Here is a 20,021-nt window from a genome sequence, read left to right as displayed (position 1 = left end):
TGTAAACCGTTCTCATTATGTAAAGACTATTGCCATCGTAGATAGAGGCTGATGGTCAGTAATTACAAATAAATCTAGTGCAAGTAATTTTAGTAGTGTTGTTCTAATATTTAATGCAGTAAGGTTTAATTCAATTTGTCAAATTCTTTTTACACTGCATTCTCAAGCTATGATAATGGCATAGTTAATATGTTTTGATATTAACCAAATTTGTTTTATCTATGCCTGAGAATTACATTAGTTGCAAAATACTAATTTTCTTTCTGCATCTACAGCAAGACAAGCACATCACTTAATGCCTAACGCCATTCTACAAACCATATTCTCATAACAATATTACACATGATTTTGATTAAACACCACAACACACAAGGTTTGCTTTAATGCTTTTATTGATTCGAGGCGTTTCAGTATTAAGAGATCGGTTGAGAACATTCTGTAAAGAGGAGTTCAGAAACTAAATGTAGTCCAATCAAAGTAACTGGAGCAGGATGACTGCGAGGATCTCACAGGTCTTTAGCACAAACATAGCCCACTGAGGCAGAACAGCCAGCATCATTCCAGCAACGGTCAGCTGGAGGGTGGAAAAATTAAATAAGTTATGATTGTTACAGTAGTGTTAGAACAGGAGCCAATGTGTTATTATTTGTGAAGTTTTAGGATGGTAAATAATTGAAAGTAAAAAAAACTACACTGCATTCTTACAGGTCCAGCTGATCTCTCCACAGTTCTCGACATTAATATTGTTAGGTTCATCAGCGCACCAGTTGGTGTAGTCATATGGGGTTCCATCACTCCACAACCACGCTCCTTCCTAAAGAGCAAAGAGTGATTAAAAGTGCTCTTCTGTACTCAGACTACATAAAGAACTTCATTTAGTTTGGCTTTGAAGTTAAACCATCTTCATTAGAAACAATGGTCTCAAACAAATAAATCTCTTTAGTCCACGCAACTTACTTGTACACCATCATGAACACCAAACCAACATCGTTTAGAAGATGGCACCAGACTCAACAGAAAATCGTTTTCCAGTTCACTGTGCACAGATGCCAGATTTGCATGCTGATCTATACACTTTCTCTAAAGAGACATTAGAAAAATAAAAATAAGTGGTCTTTAGCAAGATGTCACTTACATTTAACAAAATCTGCTCTGATGGATTAGTTGCGCAGTCTAGTTTTCTAAAAAGAAAAATTAAGGAAGTTTTACTTTAAAAAAAAGTTGCCTTGTAACTAAGGCTTTACCTCTGCTGCGATCCAGCTAATCGACTGAGAGAAGAACTTGTAGCAGCGGTCTCCAAAAGGTGTCCATCCATAGTGGCAGTTTTTATCTATACCAACTGGATAAGGTAGGTCTACTGTACATATGTTAGTCTTGTAATAGTCACATTATCACTCATTATGCAAATAGGAGTCAACACAATACTGTATATGTCTCACTATCCTCTTCATAAAGCTACAAAATGCCAAAGGTTTGGCGGAACAAGTTTTAAAGTGGAATGAGGATTTAAACAGATAAGCGTTTTGTTCACCTTCTGTGTTTCCCATGGAGAACATGATGAAGAGCAGCAGACTTCCCAGCATTGCCATGAACTTGACAATTAATAAGCAGAAAAAGTGAATTGTCTGCACTCATATACTGAGCATGTTGTATTCACAATGTATTTTAAAGACAAAGTTATTCAGTAGGTCTTTGTGCCAAAAACTCACCTTGATTTTCAGATCGTTACCTTCAGAATTTCAGAGGACGATTTTGTGGAGTTTCACAAAGAGCTCTGCTTTTATGCTTTACTTGATATCAAGTGTGTTTAAGTCCTTTGAGCTAGTTTTCATTAGTTGCCCTGATTACGTCATTCAGTTCACCTGTGTTCAATTTATCAAGTCATTAGGCCCTCGTTTGCATTAGTATTTATACTCCTTGTTCTGTTCAGGGACCTGTTCTTTGTACCTCACTTAATACTTCTGAGATGATTTGAAAGAGTCCAGATCGTCTAATCCTGATAACTGATCTCTGCCTAATTTGGTTCTTCAAACAAATTTGTGGATTTGATTAAAATATCTGGAATAAGTCGCCTGAGATTACTGCTCGCTCTTGTGTTCCCCAAAAGGGCAGCTGTATCGATACTCGAAACCATGATCAGCAACGTAATGACATCATATAATTAAAAAAGACACCTGACGTGAAACTTGACAAACTTCTGGACTTTTATAAGGAAACAGCCAAGCGAACAAAACTACATAAATGGTATAATAGATAAATGAAATGTGCACTGTTTTTGTTAAATTTTTTTCATGATTCCCAATTATTTATTTTCACGATTTCTAGTATTTGTACAGGCTTTACATTTTTATTTCAATGTTGTAATTAGCAATTCATTTAATTTGATCTTTGGAGCAGATTTGTTATGTGACCGCATTAATTAAAGTTTCTTAAGAGTCAAGATCATGGCTGCGTTCAGCCCCGAAAAAACGGTGCAAAATGGAAATGGTGCGTTGAACACCTTGTTCTGATGACGCAAGTGTTGCAACTATGGCAGCTGAGAAAGCCATTCTTTGTGTTCTTTTTGAAGAATTTTCGGAGCCTGATGAAATCGGTATAAATATGTTTAATACTGCAAAATACGCTGGATGTTACAGTCACTGCCCTTGCTGTCCAGAATAAAAGAGAACATCCCAATCGAGTGAAGGATTTGTGGAAACTGTGGTTCCTCATTATTGTGATCCAACATTTGCCTCGCATTTCAGGATGAAAAGACAAACATTTTAGATGAAGGATAATCCACTTTTTTACCTCCGAGACAGTGTTATGATCTATATGACCTTATTATTTTTATTGTGAGTATTAGGCTTATCATTATTGCTGATCACTGTTGTTGTGGTAGGATATTATAATATTTACCATTATATAATCAGTGGAGCATAGAAACGTTTATGAAAGTGTCACCCACAATACAATAGAAAAATATATAAATATGTAGTATTTTTATGTCACATTAATCAGTGTCTAGCACACCTTCCTAAGGAAAGGATATGGACCACAAGACATTGCATTTACTTCATGATATTTAGACAGACTTAAAGAAGTTCCAGATCTATACTTGTGCTCTTATTATTTCAGTTATTTTGCCTTTAATGTAAATAAACATGTACAAACAATATACTTGCTCTTGTGAATTTATTTTGATGTTAATTACATTTACTTACAAAATCATAATCATCATGTAACATAAGCTATGTCACTATAAAACTCTTAAGACAAACATGTCTTCTAATATCTTCAATTGTTGTGTATATCGAGCTGCAGCGGACACATATTAAATGACTTCACTTGGACCCATTGTGCGAGCTGCCTGTCTCTTTAATACCGTGTGGTTTATATACAAGTTGCTGCTGATTGGGCTGACATTTTGACACAGCCACCAAACGAGAGAAAACGTATCTCAAACCCTGCTGCACACCGTTTCCAGGAAACATGTTGTTCAACCCGGAAGCCGTAGCAAAACGTGTGATCCTGAACGTGCCCCATGTTATCTGCATCTCCTGCGCTCATGAAGCCTCTTGAATATTTCAATGAGTAAAACTGGCTGTGTCTGTAGTATTATATAAACTACACAATATTATTATATTATTTTTCAATTAATTATTTTTTTTTTTTGTGATCAACTTTTTATTGTCTTTCGATTAACAACATAACATCCATTCAAACAAACAACAGGAAGGGGGAACAACAGACATATTATCAATAATTTTACAATCTGAAAAAAAAAAAAAAAACTTTATATGGTCATTCCTTTATATAGTCCAAAATGTTTGAAGAAAAACATTGCCATGTGTAGCAGAGGCCAGCGGGTAAGTGCTGTACAGGTAAAACCTCACTCCCCAATCTCAAGTGGCCTGTAGAGGCCGTGGCTTTTAGACTGCGGTTCTAATCCCGCCGAGCGGGCGAGTAGGACCGCGACACATGCATCAATGGTACTAGATGTAGCCTTGTTAATTCGTGCTGTCGTACATTCACAAGTCACTATTTTAAGGAGGCTATGAATCCAAAATATTTTTGCACACATGTGCGGAGTAAACCAGTTCCTCTTCAGGAACTCGAGCTGCGTCTGAAAATGCAAGGGCAGGGTTCCTCAAATCTTTCCCTGGAGGGCCAATCTGCTACAGAGTTTAGCTCCAACCCTGATCAAACTCTTGGGGGCTCGAGTGCCCCTCTCGGACAAATAGCAATGATATTGTGGTCAATAAAACAAAATGCATTTGAATTCTAATTAACATGACGATTTGTACAAAACTGTAATGGAGTCGATGAGACGAGAGGCGTGCGGATCCATTTGCAAGCTTTTATTTCTCAACAGAGACATGGTCATAACAGGCAGGGTCAAACAACGGCAAACAGGTATGGCAGAGACAAGACAAAGAGTACTCCTAGGGCAAGCGTGGGTCTTCGATCGGCGAGCAATAGCAAATGGGGCAAGGCAGAGAGATAATCCAGGTACACGAGCTAAAATCCAAGAAAGGTGCAAACAGAGTCCGAACGGCAAGGCAAGGGTTAATCCAGGAAACACGAGCTAGAATCAGAACACGGGAAAAACAGGCAAGGCAAGGCTATGGCAACTAAGTGGGCTCCGTGGAGTAGCTATCGCTAGGATATACGCTATACAATACTCGGCGAAGAGGAAGTTCATGGTTTATGTAGGTGTGTGACCAGTGCAATCAGCTGTGTGTGTCGTCAGTGCAAAACACCTGTGCAATAATCATGCTGTCTAATCAGCATCTTGATATGCCACACCAATGGCTGGATGTCTAAGTGGTGCCCGCAAAATAACATAGGCTTTATAGACAATTGGAAGAATTTTTGGGGCAGACCTGACCTGTTGAAAAGAGATGGTGTTCATCCCTCCTGGGGTGGTGCCGCTCTTCTCTCTAGAAATATGGCACATAGTCTTAGAGTTTGTACTTGACTAACTGGAGCCCAGGTCAGGAAGCAGACAGACTGGCTAAACCGATCGCCTGCTAGCCGCCTCACGCCACCAAAGTCAGTTAACTCTCAGCACATAGAAACTTTTTCACCTAGATATCACTCTATAGAGACTGTGTCTGTTCCCCGAACTAGAAAATACAGAAAACATCCAAACCAAAGTAATAGTAACAATTTAATTGATGTTCAACAAATAAAAAAACGATATAATACAGATAAACACATGATAAAGCTTGGCTTATTAAATATTAGATCCCTTTCTTCAAAAGCACTTTTTGTAAATGATATGTTCACTGACCATAAACTAGATGTGCTTTGTCTGACAGAAACCTGGCTAAAACAAGATGATTACATTACTTTAAACGAGTCTACACCCCAAGATTACTGTTACGAACATGAACCGCGTCCAAAAGGTAAAGGGGGAGGTGTTGCTACAATTTATAGAAATATTTTCAGTATCTCTCAGAGGTTGGGTTTCAAGTATAATTCGTTCAAGTAATGGTGCTTCATATAACGTTATCCAAAGAAACAAGTGTTAATGATAAATCCTGTGATGTTTGTACTGGCTACTGTATACAGGCCACCAGGGCACCATACAGACTTTATTAAAGAATTTTCTGATCTTCTATCGGAGTTAGTGCTGACTGCAGATAAAGTCCTAATCGTTGGTGATTTTAATATCCATGTTGATAATGACAGAGATTCGTTGGGATCAGCATTTATAGACATTCTAAACTCAATTGGTGTTAAACAACACGTGTCAGGACCTACTCATTGTCGAAATCATACTCTAGATTTAATACTGTCACATGGAATTGATGTCAGTGGCGTTGAAATTTTGCAGCAGAGCGATGATATCTCAGATCATTATCTAGTCTCCTGTATATTCCATATAGCTAAAGCTGTAAAGCCAACTTCTTGTTACAAATATGGTAGAACCATTACCTCTACCACAAAAGACTGCTTTATAAATAATCTTCCTGATTTATCTCAGTTCCTCAGCATATCCAATAGCTCAGAACAACTTGATGATGTAACAGGAACTATGGACTCTCTTTTCTAGCACTTTAGATGCGGTTGCTCCTTTACGCTTAAGGAAGATTAAGGATAAGAGTCCAACACCGTGGTATAATGAGCACACTCGTGCCCTAAAGAGAGCAGCCCGGAAAATGGAGCGCAGCTGGAGGAAAACTAAATTAGAGGTATTTCGTTTAGCTTGGCGGAAAGTACCCTATCCTACAGAAAAGCATTAAAACTGCTAGATCTGATTACTTTTCGTCTCTTCTAGAAGAAAACAAACATAACCCCGATATTTATTCAATACAGTAACTAAATTAACGAAAAATCAAGCATCAACAGGTGTTGGCATTTCCCAAGAGCATAGCAGTAATGACTTTATGAACTACTTCACTTCCAAGATCGATACTATCAGAGATAAAATTGTATCCCTGCAGCCGTCAGCTACAGTATCGCATCAGATAGCGCACTATAGACCCCTGAGGAACAATTCCACTCATTCTCTACTGTAGGAGAGGAAGAATTGTATAAACTTGTTAAATCATCTAAACCAACATCATGTATGTTAGACCCGATTCCATCTAAACTACTAAAAGAGCTGCTTCCAGAAGTCATAGATCCTCTTTTGGCTATTATTAATTCATCATTGTCATTAGGATATGTCCCCAAAACCTTCAAATTGGCTGTTATTAAGCCTCTCATTAAAAACCACAACTTGACCCCAAAGATCTAGTTAATTACAGACCGATCTCAAATCTCCCTTTTCTGTCAAAGATACTAGAAAGGTAGTATCCTCACAATTATATTCCTTCCTAGAGAAAATGATATCTGTGAGGAATTCCAGTCAGGATTTAGATCGTATCATAGTACTGAGACTGCTCTCATTAGAGTTACAAATGACCTGCTTCTATCATCTGATTGTGGTTGTATCTCTTTATTAGTTCTACTGGATCTTAGCGCTGCGTTCGACACTATCGACCACAACATTCTTTTGAATAGACTACAAAACTATGTTGGCATTAGTGGAAGCGCCTTAGCATGGTTCAAATCGTACTTATCTGACCGCCATCAGTTCGTAGCAGTGAATGAAGAGGTATCATATTGATCACAAGTGCAGTATGGAGTACCTCAAGGCTCAGTACTAGGGCCGTTACTTTTCACGCTCTATATGTTACCCTTGGGAGATATTATCAGGAGACATGGTGTTAGCTTTCACTGTTATGCTGATGATACTCAGCTCTATATTTCTTCGCCCGGTGAAACACACCAAATTGAGAAACTAACGGAATGCATAGTCGATATAAAAACTGGATGACGAGTAATTTTTACTGCTAAATTCTGAAAAACAGAGGTGTTAATTATCGGACCTAAAACCCCACATGTAACCTAGAACATTATCTAACACTTGACGGCTGCTCTGTCAATTCTTCTTCATCAGTCAGGAACCTAGGTGTGCTGTTCGATAGCAATCTGTCATTTGAAAGCCATGTTTCTAGCATCTGTAAAACTGCATTTTTCATCTCAAAAGCATATCTAAATTGCGACCAATGCTCTCAACGTCAAATGCAGAAATGTTAATTCATGCGTTTATGACCTCAAGGTTAGACTATTGTAATGCTTTATTGGGTGGTTGTTCTGCACGCTTGATCAACAAACTACAGTTAGTCCAAAATGCAGCAGCTAGAGTCCTTACTAGAACCAGGAAATATGACCATATTAGCCCGGTTCTGTCAACACTGCACTGGCTCCCTATCAAGCATCGGATAGATTTTAAAATCTTGTTAATTACTTATAAAGCCCTGAATGGTTTAGCTCCTCAGTACTTGAGCGAGCTCTTATCGCATTATAGTCCTCCACGTCCGCTGCGTTCTCAAAACTCTGGCCGTTTGATAATACCTAGAATATCAAAATCGACTGCGGACGGCAGATCCTTTTCCTATTTAGCACCCAAACTCTGGAACAATCTACCTAACACTGTTCGGGAGGCAGACACACTCTGTCAGTTTAAATCTAGATTAAAGACCCATCTCTTTAGCCTGGCTTACACATAACACATTAATACGCTTCTATTATTCAAATCCGTTAAAGGATTGTTAGGCTGCATTAATTAGATGAACCGGAACCGGGAACACTCGATGTACTCGTTACATCGTAAGTTGAATGGCATCTGCGCTAATGTTTGTCTGTTTCTTTCCTAGTCTGTTTCTCGGTCCGTGTCCGATCAGATGGTGGGTCGGCGCCGGGAGGTGATGTCTGCGGCCCTGATCGTCGGCGGAGACCAGGACGCCCGGATGACCCCCAGAGATATATCCCCAGATATATCACCCAAAAATAACTAAAATATAATAAAATACCTAACTACATAATACTACTATTGTTAGAAATTGCAACAAAATTAAAATAGAAATATAAACTTTTGAACTGCGGGTTTCGTCTGGTCAGAGGAGAACTGGCCCCCCGACTGAGCCTGGTTTCTCCCAAGGTTTTTTCCTCCATTCTGTCTCGGAGGGAGTTTTGGTTCCTTGCCGCTGTCGCCTCTGGCTTGCTCAGTTGGGGACACTTAATTTCTAGCGATTATCGCCGATTTGATTGCACAGATACTATTTAAACTAAACTGAGCTAGACAATGACATCTCTGAATTCAATAATGAAATTTCTTTAACTGAAAATTGAGTGTTTAATCTTATCATTATACATTACTGACACTCTATCCTCCAATTTGATACTGTTAAGTGCTTTGACACAATCTGTATTGTAAAAGCGCTATATAAATAAAGGTGACTTGACACCTGTGAGGTGGATGGAGTATCTCGGCCAAGGAGAAGTGCTCACTAACACAGATTTAGACAGATTTGTGAACAATATTTGAGAGAAATAGGCCTTGTGTACATAGAAAAAGTCCTAGATCTTTGAGTTCAGCTCATGAAAATGGGGCAAAAACAAGTGTTGTGTTTGTCATTTTGTTCAGTGCATGTAAACCGTTCTCATTATGTAAAGACTATTGCCATCGTAGATAGAGGCTGATGGTCAGTAATTACAAATAAATCTAGTGCAAGTAATTTTAGTAGTGTTGTTCTAATATTTAATGCAGTAAGGTTTAATTCAATTTGTCAAATTCTTTTTACACTGCATTCTCAAGCTATGATAATGGCATAGTTAATATGTTTTGATATTAACCAAATTTGTTTTATCTATGCCTGAGAATTACATTAGTTGCAAAATACTAATTTTCTTTCTGCATCTACAGCAAGACAAGCACATCACTTAATGCCTAACGCCATTCTACAAACCATATTCTCATAACAATATTACACATGATTTTGATTAAACACCACAACACACAAGGTTTGCTTTAATGCTTTTATTGATTCGAGGCGTTTCAGTATTAAGAGATCGGTTGAGAACATTCTGTAAAGAGGAGTTCAGAAACTAAATGTAGTCCAATCAAAGTAACTGGAGCAGGATGACTGCGTAGGATCTCACAGGTCTTTAGCACAAACATAGCCCACTGAGGCAGAACAGCCAGCATCATTCCAGCAACGGTCAGCTGGAGGGTGGAAAAATTAAATAAGTTATGATTGTTACAGTAGTGTTAGAACAGGAGCCAATGTGTTATTATTTGTGAAGTTTTAGGATGGTAAATAATTGAAAGTAAAAAACTACACTGCATTCTTACAGGTCCAGCTGATCTCTCCACAGTTCTCGACATTAATATTGTTAGGTTCATCAGCGCACCAGTTGGTGTAGTCATATGGGGTTCCATCACTCCACAACCACGCTCCTTCCTAAAGAGCAAAGAGTGATTAAAAGTGCTCTTCTGTACTCAGACTACATAAAGAACTTCATTTAGTTTGGCTTTGAAGTTAAACCATCTTCATTAGAAACAATGGTCTCAAACAAATAAATCTCTTTAGTCCACGCAACTTACTTGTACACCATCATGAACACCAAACCAACATCGTTTAGAAGATGGCACCAGACTCAACAGAAAATCGTTTTCCAGTTCACTGTGCACAGATGCCAGATTTGCATGCTGATCTATACACTTTCTCTAAAGAGACATTAGAAAAATAAAAATAAGTGGTCTTTAGCAAGATGTCACTTACATTTAACAAAATCTGCTCTGATGGATTAGTTGCGCAGTCTAGTTTTCTAAAAAGAAAAATTAAGGAAGTTTTACTTTAAAAAAAAGTTGCCTTGTAACTAAGGCTTTACCTCTGCTGCGATCCAGCTAATCGACTGAGAGAAGAACTTGTAGCAGCGGTCTCCAAAAGGTGTCCATCCATAGTGGCAGTTTTTATCTATACCAACTGGATAAGGTAGGTCTACTGTACATATGTTAGTCTTGTAATAGTCACATTATCACTCATTATGCAAATAGGAGTCAACACAATACTGTATATGTCTCACTATCCCTCTTCATAAAGCTACAAAATGCCAAAGGTTTGGCGGAACAAGTTTTTAAAGTGGAATGAGGATTTAAACAGATAAGCGTTTTGTTCACCTTCTGTGTTTCCCATGGAGAACATGATGAAGAGCAGCAGACTTCCCAGCATTGCCATGAACTTGACAATTAATAAGCAGAAAAAGTGAATTGTCTGCACTCATATACTGAGCATGTTGTATTCACAATGTATTTTAAAGACAAAGTTATTCAGTAGGTCTTTGTGCCAAAAACTCACCTTGATTTTCAGATCGTTACCTTCAGAATTTCAGAGGACGATTTTGTGGAGTTTCACAAAGAGCTCTGCTTTTATGCTTTACTTGATATCAAGTGTGTTTAAGTCCTTTGAGCTAGTTTTCATTAGTTGCCCTGATTACGTCATTCAGTTCACCTGTGTTCAATTTATCAAGTCATTAGGCCCTCGTTTGCATTAGTATTTATACTCCTTGTTCTGTTCAGGGACCTGTTCTTTGTACCTCACTTAATACTTCTGAGATGATTTGAAAGAGTCCAGATCGTCTAATCCTGATAACTGATCTCTGCCTAATTTGGTTCTTCAAACAAATTTGTGGATTTGATTAAAATATCTGGAATAAGTCGTCTGAGATTACTGCTCGTTCTTGTGTTCCCCAAAAAGGGCAGCTGTATCGATACTCGAAACCATGATCAGCAACGTAATGACATCATATAATTAAAAAAGACACCTGACGTGAAACTTGACAAACTTCTGGACTTTTATAAGGAAACAGCGAACAAAACTACATAAATGGTATAATAGATAAATGAAATGTGCACTGTTTTTGTTAAATTTTTTTCATGATTCCCAATTATTTATTTTCACGATTTCTAGTATTTGTACAGGCTTTACATTTTTATTTCAATGTTGTAATTAGCAATTCATTTAATTTGATCTTTGGAGCAGATTTGTTATGTGACCGCATTAATTAAAGTTTCTTAAGAGTCAAGATCATGGCTGCGTTCAGCCCCGAAAAAACGGTGCAAAATGGAAATGGTGCGTTGAACACCTTGTTCTGATGACGCAAGTGTTGCAACTATGGCAGCTGAGAAAGCCATTCTTTGTGTTCTTTTTGAAGAATTTTCGGAGCCTGATGAAATCGGTATAAATATGTTTAATACTGCAAAATACGCTGGATGTTACAGTCACTGCCCTTGCTGTCCAGAATAAAAGAGAACATCCCAATCGAGTGAAGGATTTGTGGAAACTGTGGTTCCTCATTATTGTGATCCAACATTTGCCTCGCATTTCAGGATGAAAAGACAAACATTTTAGATGAAGGATAATCCACTTTTTTACCTCCGAGACAGTGTTATGATCTATATGACCTTATTATTTTTATTGTGAGTATTAGGCTTATCATTATTGCTGATCACTGTTGTTGTGGTAGGATATTATAATATTTACCATTATATAATCAGTGGAGCATAGAAACGTTTATGAAAGTGTCACCCACAATACAATAGAAAAATATATAAATATGTAGTATTTTTATGTCACATTAATCAGTGTCTAGCACACCTTCCTAAGGAAAGGATATGGACCACAAGACATTGCATTTACTTCATGATATTTAGACAGACTTAAAGAAGTTCCAGATCTATACTTGTGCTCTTATTATTTCAGTTATTTTGCCTTTAATGTAAATAAACATTTATTTTGATGTTAATTACATTTACTTACAAAATCATAATCATCATGTAACATAAGCTATGTTACTATAAAACTCTTAAGACAAACATGTCTTCTAATATCTTCAATTGTTGTGTATATCGAGCTGCAGCGGACACATATTAAATGACTTCACTTGGACCCATTGTGCGAGCTGCCTGTCTCTTTAATACCGTGTGGTTTATATACAAGTTGCTGCTGATTGGGCTGACATTTTTGACACAGCCACCAAACGAGAGAAAACGTATCTCAAACCCTGCTGCACACCGTTTCCAGGAAACATGTTGTTCAACCCGGAAGCCGTAGCAAAACGTGTGATCCTGAACGTGCCCCATGTTATCTGCATCTCCTGCGCTCATGAAGCCTCTTGAATATTTCAATGAGTAAAACTGGCTGTGTCTGTAGTATTATATAAACTACACAATATTATTATATTATTTTTCAATTAATTTTTTTTTTTTTTGTGATCAACTTTTTATTGTCTTTCGATTAACAACATAACATCCATTCAAACAAACAACAGGAAGGGGGAACAACAGACATATTATCAATAATTTTACAATCTGAAAAAAAAAAAAAAAAAAAAAAAAACTTTATATGGTCATTCCTTTATATAGTCCAAAATGTTTGAAGAAAAACATTGCCATGTGTAGCAGAGGCCAGCGGGTAAGTGCTGTACAGGTAAAACCTCACTCCCCAATCTCAAGTGGCCTGTAGAGGCCGTGGCTTTTAGACTGCGGTTCTAATCCCGCTCGGAGCGGGGCGAGTAGGACCGCGACACATGCATCAATGGTACTAGATGTAGCCTTGTTAATTCGTGCTGTCGTACATTCACAAGTCACTATTTTAAGGAGGCTATGAATCCAAAATATTTTTGCACACATGTGCGGAGTAAACCAGTTCCTCTTCAGGAACTCGAGCTGCGTCTGAAAATGCAAGGGCAGGGTTCCTCAAATCTTTCCCTGGAGGGCCAATCTGCTACAGAGTTTAGCTCCAACCCTGATCAAACTCTTGGGGGCTCGAGTGCCCCTCTCGGACAAATAGCAATGATATTGTGGTCAATAAAACAAAATGCATTTGAATTCTAATTAACATGACGATTTGTACAAAACTGTAATGGAGTCGATGAGACGAGAGGCGTGCGGATCCATTTGCAAGCTTTTATTTCTCAACAGAGACATGGTCATAACAGGCAGGGTCAAACAACGGCAAACAGGTATGGCAGAGACAAGACAAAGAGTACTCCTAGGGCAAGCGTGGGTCTTCGATCGGCGAGCAATAGCAAATGGGGCAAGGCAGAGAGATAATCCAGGTACACGAGCTAAAATCCAAGAAAGGTGCAAACAGAGTCCGAACGGCAAGGCAAGGGTTAATCCAGGAAACACGAGCTAGAATCAGAACACGGGAAAAACAGGCAAGGCAAGGCTATGGCAACTAAGTGGGCTCCGTGGAGTAGCTATCGCTAGGATATACGCTATACAATACTCGGCGAAGAGGAAGTTCATGGTTTATGTAGGGTGTGTGACCAGTGCAATCAGCTGTGTGTGTCGTCAGTGCAAAACACCTGTGCAATAATCATGCTGTCTAATCAGCATCTTGATATGCCACACCAATGGCTGGATGTCTAAGTGGTGCCCGCAAAATAACATAGGCTTTATAGACAATTGGAAGAATTTTTGGGGCAGACCTGACCTGTTGAAAAGAGATGGTGTTCATCCCTCCTGGGGTGGTGCCGCTCTTCTCTCTAGAAATATGGCACATAGTCTTAGAGTTTGTACTTGACTAACTGGAGCCCAGGTCAGGAAGCAGACAGACTGGCTAAACCGATCGCCTGCTAGCCGCCTCACGCCACCAAAGTCAGTTAACTCTCAGCACATAGAAACTTTTTCACCTAGATATCACTCTATAGAGACTGTGTCTGTTCCCCGAACTAGAAAATACAGAAAACATCCAAACCAAAGTAATAGTAACAATTTAATTGATGTTCAACAAATAAAAAAACGATATAATACAGATAAACACATGATAAAGCTTGGCTTATTAAATATTAGATCCCTTTCTTCAAAAGCACTTTTTGTAAATGATATGTTCACTGACCATAAACTAGATGTGCTTTGTCTGACAGAAACCTGGCTAAAACAAGATGATTACATTACTTTAAACGAGTCTACACCCCAAGATTACTGTTACGAACATGAACCGCGTCCAAAAGGTAAAGGGGGAGGTGTTGCTACAATTTATAGAAATATTTTCAGTATCTCTCAGAGGTTGGGTTTCAAGTATAATTCGTTCAAGTAATGGTGCTTCATATAACGTTATCCAAAGAAACAAGTGTTAATGATAAATCCTGTGATGTTTGTACTGGCTACTGTATACAGGCCACCAGGGCACCATACAGACTTTATTAAAGAATTTTCTGATCTTCTATCGGAGTTAGTGCTGACTGCAGATAAAGTCCTAATCGTTGGTGATTTTAATATCCATGTTGATAATGACAGAGATTCGTTGGGATCAGCATTTATAGACATTCTAAACTCAATTGGTGTTAAACAACACGTGTCAGGACCTACTCATTGTCGAAATCATACTCTAGATTTAATACTGTCACATGGAATTGATGTCAGTGGCGTTGAAATTTTGCAGCAGAGCGATGATATCTCAGATCATTATCTAGTCTCCTGTATATTCCATATAGCTAAAGCTGTAAAGCCAACTTCTTGTTACAAATATGGTAGAACCATTACCTCTACCACAAAAGACTGCTTTATAAATAATCTTCCTGATTTATCTCAGTTCCTCAGCATATCCAATAGCTCAGAACAACTTGATGATGTAACAGGAACTATGGACTCTCTCTTTTCTAGCACTTTAGATGCGGTTGCTCCTTTACGCTTAAGGAAGATTAAGGATAAGAGTCCAACACCGTGGTATAATGAGCACACTCGTGCCCTAAAGAGAGCAGCCCGGAAAATGGAGCGCAGCTGGAGGAAAACTAAATTAGAGGTATTTCGTTTAGCTTGGCGGAAAGTACCCTATCCTACAGAAAAGCATTAAAACTGCTAGATCTGATTACTTTTCGTCTCTTCTAGAAGAAAACAAACATAACCCCCAATATTTATTCAATACAGTAACTAAATTAACGAAAAATCAAGCATCAACAGGTGTTGGCATTTCCCAAGAGCATAGCAGTAATGACTTTATGAACTACTTCACTTCCAAGATCGATACTATCAGAGATAAAATTGTATCCCTGCAGCCGTCAGCTACAGTATCGCATCAGATAGCGCACTATAGACCCCATGAGGAACAATTCCACTCATTCTCTACTGTAGGAGAGGAAGAATTGTATAAACTTGTTAAATCATCTAAACCAACATCATGTATGTTAGACCCGATTCCATCTAAACTACTAAAAGAGCTGCTTCCAGAAGTCATAGATCCTCTTTTGGCTATTATTAATTCATCATTGTCATTAGGATATGTCCCCAAAACCTTCAAATTGGCTGTTATTAAGCCTCTCATTAAAAAAACACAACTTGACCCCAAAGATCTAGTTAATTACAGACCGATCTCAAATCTCCCTTTTCTGTCAAAGATACTAGAAAGGTAGTATCCTCACAATTATATTCCTTCCTAGAGAAAATGATATCTGTGAGGAATTCCAGTCAGGATTTAGATCGTATCATAGTACTGAGACTGCTCTCATTAGAGTTACAAATGACCTGCTTCTATCATCTGATTGTGGTTGTATCTCTTTATTAGTTCTACTGGATCTTAGCGCTGCGTTCGACACTATCGACCACAACATTCTTTTGAATAGACTACAAAACTATGTTGGCATTAGTGGAAGCGCCTTAGCATGGTTCAAATCGTACTTATCTGACCGCCATCAGTTCGTAGCAGTGAACGAAGAGGTATCATATTGATCACAAGTGCAGTATGGAGTACCTCAAGGCTCAGTACTAGGGCCGTTACTTTTCACGCTCTATATGTTACCCTTGGGAGATATTATCAGGAGACATGGTGTTAGCTTTCACTGTTATGCTGATGATACTCAGCTCTATATTTCTTCGCGGCCGGTTAAACACACCAAATTGAGAAACTAACGGAATGCATAGTCGATATAAAAACTGGATGACGAGTAATTTTTACTGCTAAATTCTGAAAAACAGAGGTGTTAATTATCGGACCTAAAACCCCACATGTAACCTAGAACATTATCTAACACTTGACGGCTGCTCTGTCAATTCTTCTTCATCAGTCAGGAACCTAGGTGTGCTGTTCGATAGCAATCTGTCATTTGAAAGCCATGTTTCTAGCATCTGTAAAACTGCATTTTTCATCTCAAAAGCATATCTAAATTGCGACCAATGCTCTCAACGTCAAATGCAGAAATGTTAATTCATGCGTTTATGACCTCAAGGTTAGACTATTGTAATGCTTTATTGGGTGGTTGTTCTGCACGCTTGATCAACAAACTACAGTTAGTCCAAAATGCAGCAGCTAGAGTCCTTACTAGAACCAGGAAATATGACCATATTAGCCCGGTTCTGTCAACACTGCACTGGCTCCCTATCAAGCATCGGATAGATTTTAAAATCTTGTTAATTACTTATAAAGCCCTGAATGGTTTAGCTCCTCAGTACTTGAGCGAGCTCTTATCGCATTATAGTCCTCCACGTCCGCTGCGTTCTCAAAACTCTGGCCGTTTGATAATACCTAGAATATCAAAATCGACTGCGGACGGCAGATCCTTTTCCTATTTAGCACCCAAACTCTGGAACAATCTACCTAACACTGTTCGGGAGGCAGACACACTCTGTCAGTTTAAATCTAGATTAAAGACCCATCTCTTTAGCCTGGCTTACACATAACACATTAATACGCTTCTATTATTCAAATCCGTTAAAGGATTGTTAGGCTGCATTAATTAGATGAACCGAACTGGGAACACTCGATGTACTCGTTACATCGTAAGTTGAATGGCATCTGCGCTAATGTTTGTCTGTTTCTTTCCTAGTCTGTTTCTCGGTCCGTGTCCGATCAGATGGTGGGTCGGCGCCGGAGGTGATGTCTGCGGCCCTGATCGCCGGGCGGAGACCAGGACGCCGGATGACCCCAGAGATATATCTCCAGATATATCACCCAAAAATAACTAAAATATAATAAAATACCTAACTACATAATACTACTATTGTTAGAAATTGCAACAAAATTAAAATAGAAATATAAACTTTTGAACTGCGGGTTTCGTCTGGTCAGAGGAGAACTGGCCCCGACTGAGCCTGGTTTCTCCCAAGGTTTTTCCTCCATTCTGTCTCGGAGGAGTTTTGGTTCCTTGCCGCTGTCGCCTCTGGCTTGCTCAGTTGGGGACACTTAATTTCTAGCGATTATCGCCGATTTGATTGCACAGATACTATTTAAACTAAACTGAGCTAGACAATGACATCTCTGAATTCAATAATGAAATTTCTTTAACTGAAAATTGAGTGTTTAATCTTATCATTATACATTACTGACACTCTATCCTCCAATTTGATACTGTTAAGTGCTTTGACACAATCTGTATTGTAAAAGCGCTATATAAATAAAGGTGACTTGACACCTGTGAGGTGGATGGAGTATCTCGGCCAAGGAGAAGTGCTCACTAACACAGATTTAGACAGATTTGTGAACAATATTTGAGAGAAATAGGCCTTGTGTACATAGAAAAAGTCCTAGATCTTTGAGTTCAGCTCATGAAAATGGGGCAAAAACAAGTGTTGTGTTTGTCATTTTGTTCAGTGCATGTAAACCGTTCTCATTATGTAAAGACTATTGCCATCGTAGATAGAGGCTGATGGTCAGTAATTACAAATAAATCTAGTGCAAGTAATTTTAGTAGTGTTGTTCTAATATTTAATGCAGTAAGGTTTAATTCAATTTGTCAAATTCTTTTTACACTGCATTCTCAAGCTATGATAATGGCATAGTTAATATGTTTTGATATTAACCAAATTTGTTTTATCTATGCCTGAGAATTACATTAGTTGCAAAATACTAATTTTCTTTCTGCATCTACAGCAAGACAAGCACATCACTTAATGCCTAACGCCATTCTACAAACCATATTCTCATAACAATATTACACATGATTTTGATTAAACACCACAACACACAAGGTTTGCTTTAATGCTTTTATTGATTCGAGGCGTTTCAGTATTAAGAGATCGGTTGAGAACATTCTGTAAAGAGGAGTTCAGAAACTAAATGTAGTCCAATCAAAGTAACTGGAGCAGGATGACTGCGTAGGATCTCACAGGTCTTTAGCACAAACATAGCCCACTGAGGCAGAACAGCCAGCATCATTCCAGCAACGGTCAGCTGGAGGGTGGAAAAATTAAATAAGTTATGATTGTTACAGTAGTGTTAGAACAGGAGCCAATGTGTTATTATTTGTGAAGTTTTAGGATGGTAAATAATTGAAAGTAAAAAACTACACTGCATTCTTACAGGTCCAGCTGATCTCTCCACAGTTCTCGACATTAATATTGTTAGGTTCATCAGCGCACCAGTTGGTGTAGTCATATGGGGTTCCATCACTCCACAACCACGCTCCTTCCTAAAGAGCAAAGAGTGATTAAAAGTGCTCTTCTGTACTCAGACTACATAAAGAACTTCATTTAGTTTGGCTTTGAAGTTAAACCATCTTCATTAGAAACAATGGTCTCAAACAAATAAATCTCTTTAGTCCACGCAACTTACTTGTACACCATCATGAACACCAAACCAACATCGTTTAGAAGATGGCACCAGACTCAACAGAAAATCGTTTTCCAGTTCACTGTGCACAGATGCCAGATTTGCATGCTGATCTATACACTTTCTCTAAAGAGACATTAGAAAAATAAAAATAAGTGGTCTTTAGCAAGATGTCACTTACATTTAACAAAATCTGCTCTGATGGATTAGTTGCGCAGTCTAGTTTTCTAAAAGAAAAATTAAGGAAGTTTTACTTTAAAAAGTTGCCTTGTAACTAAGGCTTTACCTCTGCTGCGATCCAGCTAATCGACTGAGAGAAGAACTTGTAGCAGCGGTCTCCAAAAGGTGTCCATCCATAGTGGCAGTTTTATCTATACCAACTGGATAAGGTAGGTCTACTGTACATATGTTAGTCTTGTAATAGTCACATTATCACTCATTATGCAAATAGGAGTCAACACAATACTGTATATGTCTCACTATCCCTCTTCATAAAGCTACAAAATGCCAAAGGTTTGGCGGAACAAGTTTTTAAAGTGGAATGAGGATTTAAACAGATAAGCGTTTTGTTCACCTTCTGTGTTTCCCATGGAGAACATGATGAAGAGCAGCAGACTTCCCAGCATTGCCATGAACTTGACAATTAATAAGCAGAAAAAGTGAATTGTCTGCACTCATATACTGAGCATGTTGTATTCACAATGTATTTTAAAGACAAAGTTATTCAGTAGGTCTTTGTGCCAAAAACTCACCTTGATTTTCAGATCGTTACCTTCAGAATTTCAGAGGACGATTTTGTGGAGTTTCACAAAGAGCTCTGCTTTTATGCTTTACTTGATATCAAGTGTGTTTAAGTCCTTTGAGCTAGTTTTCATTAGTTGCCCTGATTACGTCATTCAGTTCACCTGTGTTCAATTTATCAAGTCATTAGGCCCTCGTTTGCATTAGTATTTATACTCCTTGTTCTGTTCAGGGACCTGTTCTTTGTACCTCACTTAATACTTCTGAGATGATTTGAAAGAGTCCAGATCGTCTAATCCTGATAACTGATCTCTGCCTAATTTGGTTCTTCAAACAAATTTGTGGATTTGATTAAAATATCTGGAATAAGTCGTCTGAGATTACTGCTCGTTCTTGTGTTCCCCAAAAAGGGCA

The 20,021-nt window shown here is 38.3% G+C and overlaps 2 protein-coding genes and 1 pseudogene across 6 annotated transcripts; all 3 read right to left on the bottom strand.

The window, feature by feature from the left end:
* Window positions 1–462: 462 nt before the first annotated feature.
* Window positions 463–1,808, bottom strand: LOC131542615 (type-2 ice-structuring protein-like). 3 transcript variants are annotated; one of them, XM_058779459.1, is made up of 6 exons: window positions 1,710–1,808; window positions 1,532–1,592; window positions 1,245–1,354; window positions 958–1,080; window positions 706–814; window positions 463–574 (listed from the first exon to the last, which is right to left on the bottom strand). In XM_058779459.1, the coding sequence occupies exons 2-6, from the start codon at window positions 1,587–1,589 to the stop codon at window positions 507–509; spliced, it is 468 nt and encodes a 155-aa protein (XP_058635442.1). In that variant the 5' UTR covers window positions 1,590–1,592; window positions 1,710–1,808; the 3' UTR covers window positions 463–506. The 3 variants fall into 3 exon arrangements, with proteins under 3 accessions (XP_058635442.1, XP_058635441.1, XP_058635443.1); XM_058779458.1 differs by having other exon boundaries at window positions 1,245–1,357; window positions 1,710–1,807; XM_058779460.1 differs by having other exon boundaries at window positions 1,245–1,339; window positions 1,710–1,806.
* A 7,564-nt stretch (window positions 1,809–9,372) lies between these two features.
* LOC131542577 (type-2 ice-structuring protein-like) lies at window positions 9,373–10,774 on the bottom strand. Of its 3 annotated transcripts, none has more exons than XM_058779404.1 (6): window positions 10,677–10,774; window positions 10,499–10,559; window positions 10,210–10,319; window positions 9,923–10,045; window positions 9,671–9,779; window positions 9,373–9,541 (listed from the first exon to the last, which is right to left on the bottom strand). In XM_058779404.1, exons 2-6 carry the CDS (start codon window positions 10,554–10,556, stop codon window positions 9,474–9,476), a joined length of 468 nt encoding a protein of 155 aa, XP_058635387.1. In that variant the 5' UTR covers window positions 10,557–10,559; window positions 10,677–10,774; the 3' UTR covers window positions 9,373–9,473. The 3 variants fall into 3 exon arrangements, with proteins under 3 accessions (XP_058635387.1, XP_058635386.1, XP_058635388.1); XM_058779403.1 differs by having other exon boundaries at window positions 10,210–10,322; window positions 10,677–10,773; XM_058779405.1 differs by having other exon boundaries at window positions 10,210–10,304; window positions 10,677–10,770.
* A 7,545-nt stretch (window positions 10,775–18,319) lies between these two features.
* LOC131542596 (type-2 ice-structuring protein-like) lies at window positions 18,320–19,501 on the bottom strand (annotated as a pseudogene).
* Between the last annotated feature and the right edge of the window lie 520 nt (window positions 19,502–20,021).

Source organism: Onychostoma macrolepis, chromosome 06 (assembly GCF_012432095.1).
Source record: "Onychostoma macrolepis isolate SWU-2019 chromosome 06, ASM1243209v1, whole genome shotgun sequence".
Lineage (NCBI taxonomy): Eukaryota > Metazoa > Chordata > Actinopteri > Cypriniformes > Cyprinidae > Onychostoma > Onychostoma macrolepis.
Note: the sequence above shows the minus strand (reverse complement) of the source record. Positions and strands in the feature narration are given on the sequence as shown.

Bases quoted from the DNA above. Each gene is read 5' to 3' on its own strand.
- LOC131542615 (XM_058779458.1), bottom strand. From the start codon at position 1,589: ATGGCAATGCTGGGAAGTCTGCTGCTCTTCATCATGTTCTCCATGGGA. The intron at 815-957 runs GTAAGTTGCGTG...TTTGCTCTTTAG, and splicing joins GTGTTCATGATGGTGTACAA to GAAGGAGCGTGGTTGTGGAG. The intron at 575-705 runs GTAAGAATGCAG...TCCACCCTCCAG, and splicing joins TGGAGAGATCAGCTGGACCT to CTGACCGTTGCTGGAATGAT.
- LOC131542577 (XM_058779403.1), bottom strand. From the start codon at position 10,556: ATGGCAATGCTGGGAAGTCTGCTGCTCTTCATCATGTTCTCCATGGGA. The intron at 10,323-10,498 runs GTGAACAAAACG...ACATATGTACAG, and splicing joins CTCCATGGGAAACACAGAAG to TAGACCTACCTTATCCAGTT. The intron at 9,542-9,670 runs GTAAGAATGCAG...TCCACCCTCCAG, and splicing joins TGGAGAGATCAGCTGGACCT to CTGACCGTTGCTGGAATGAT.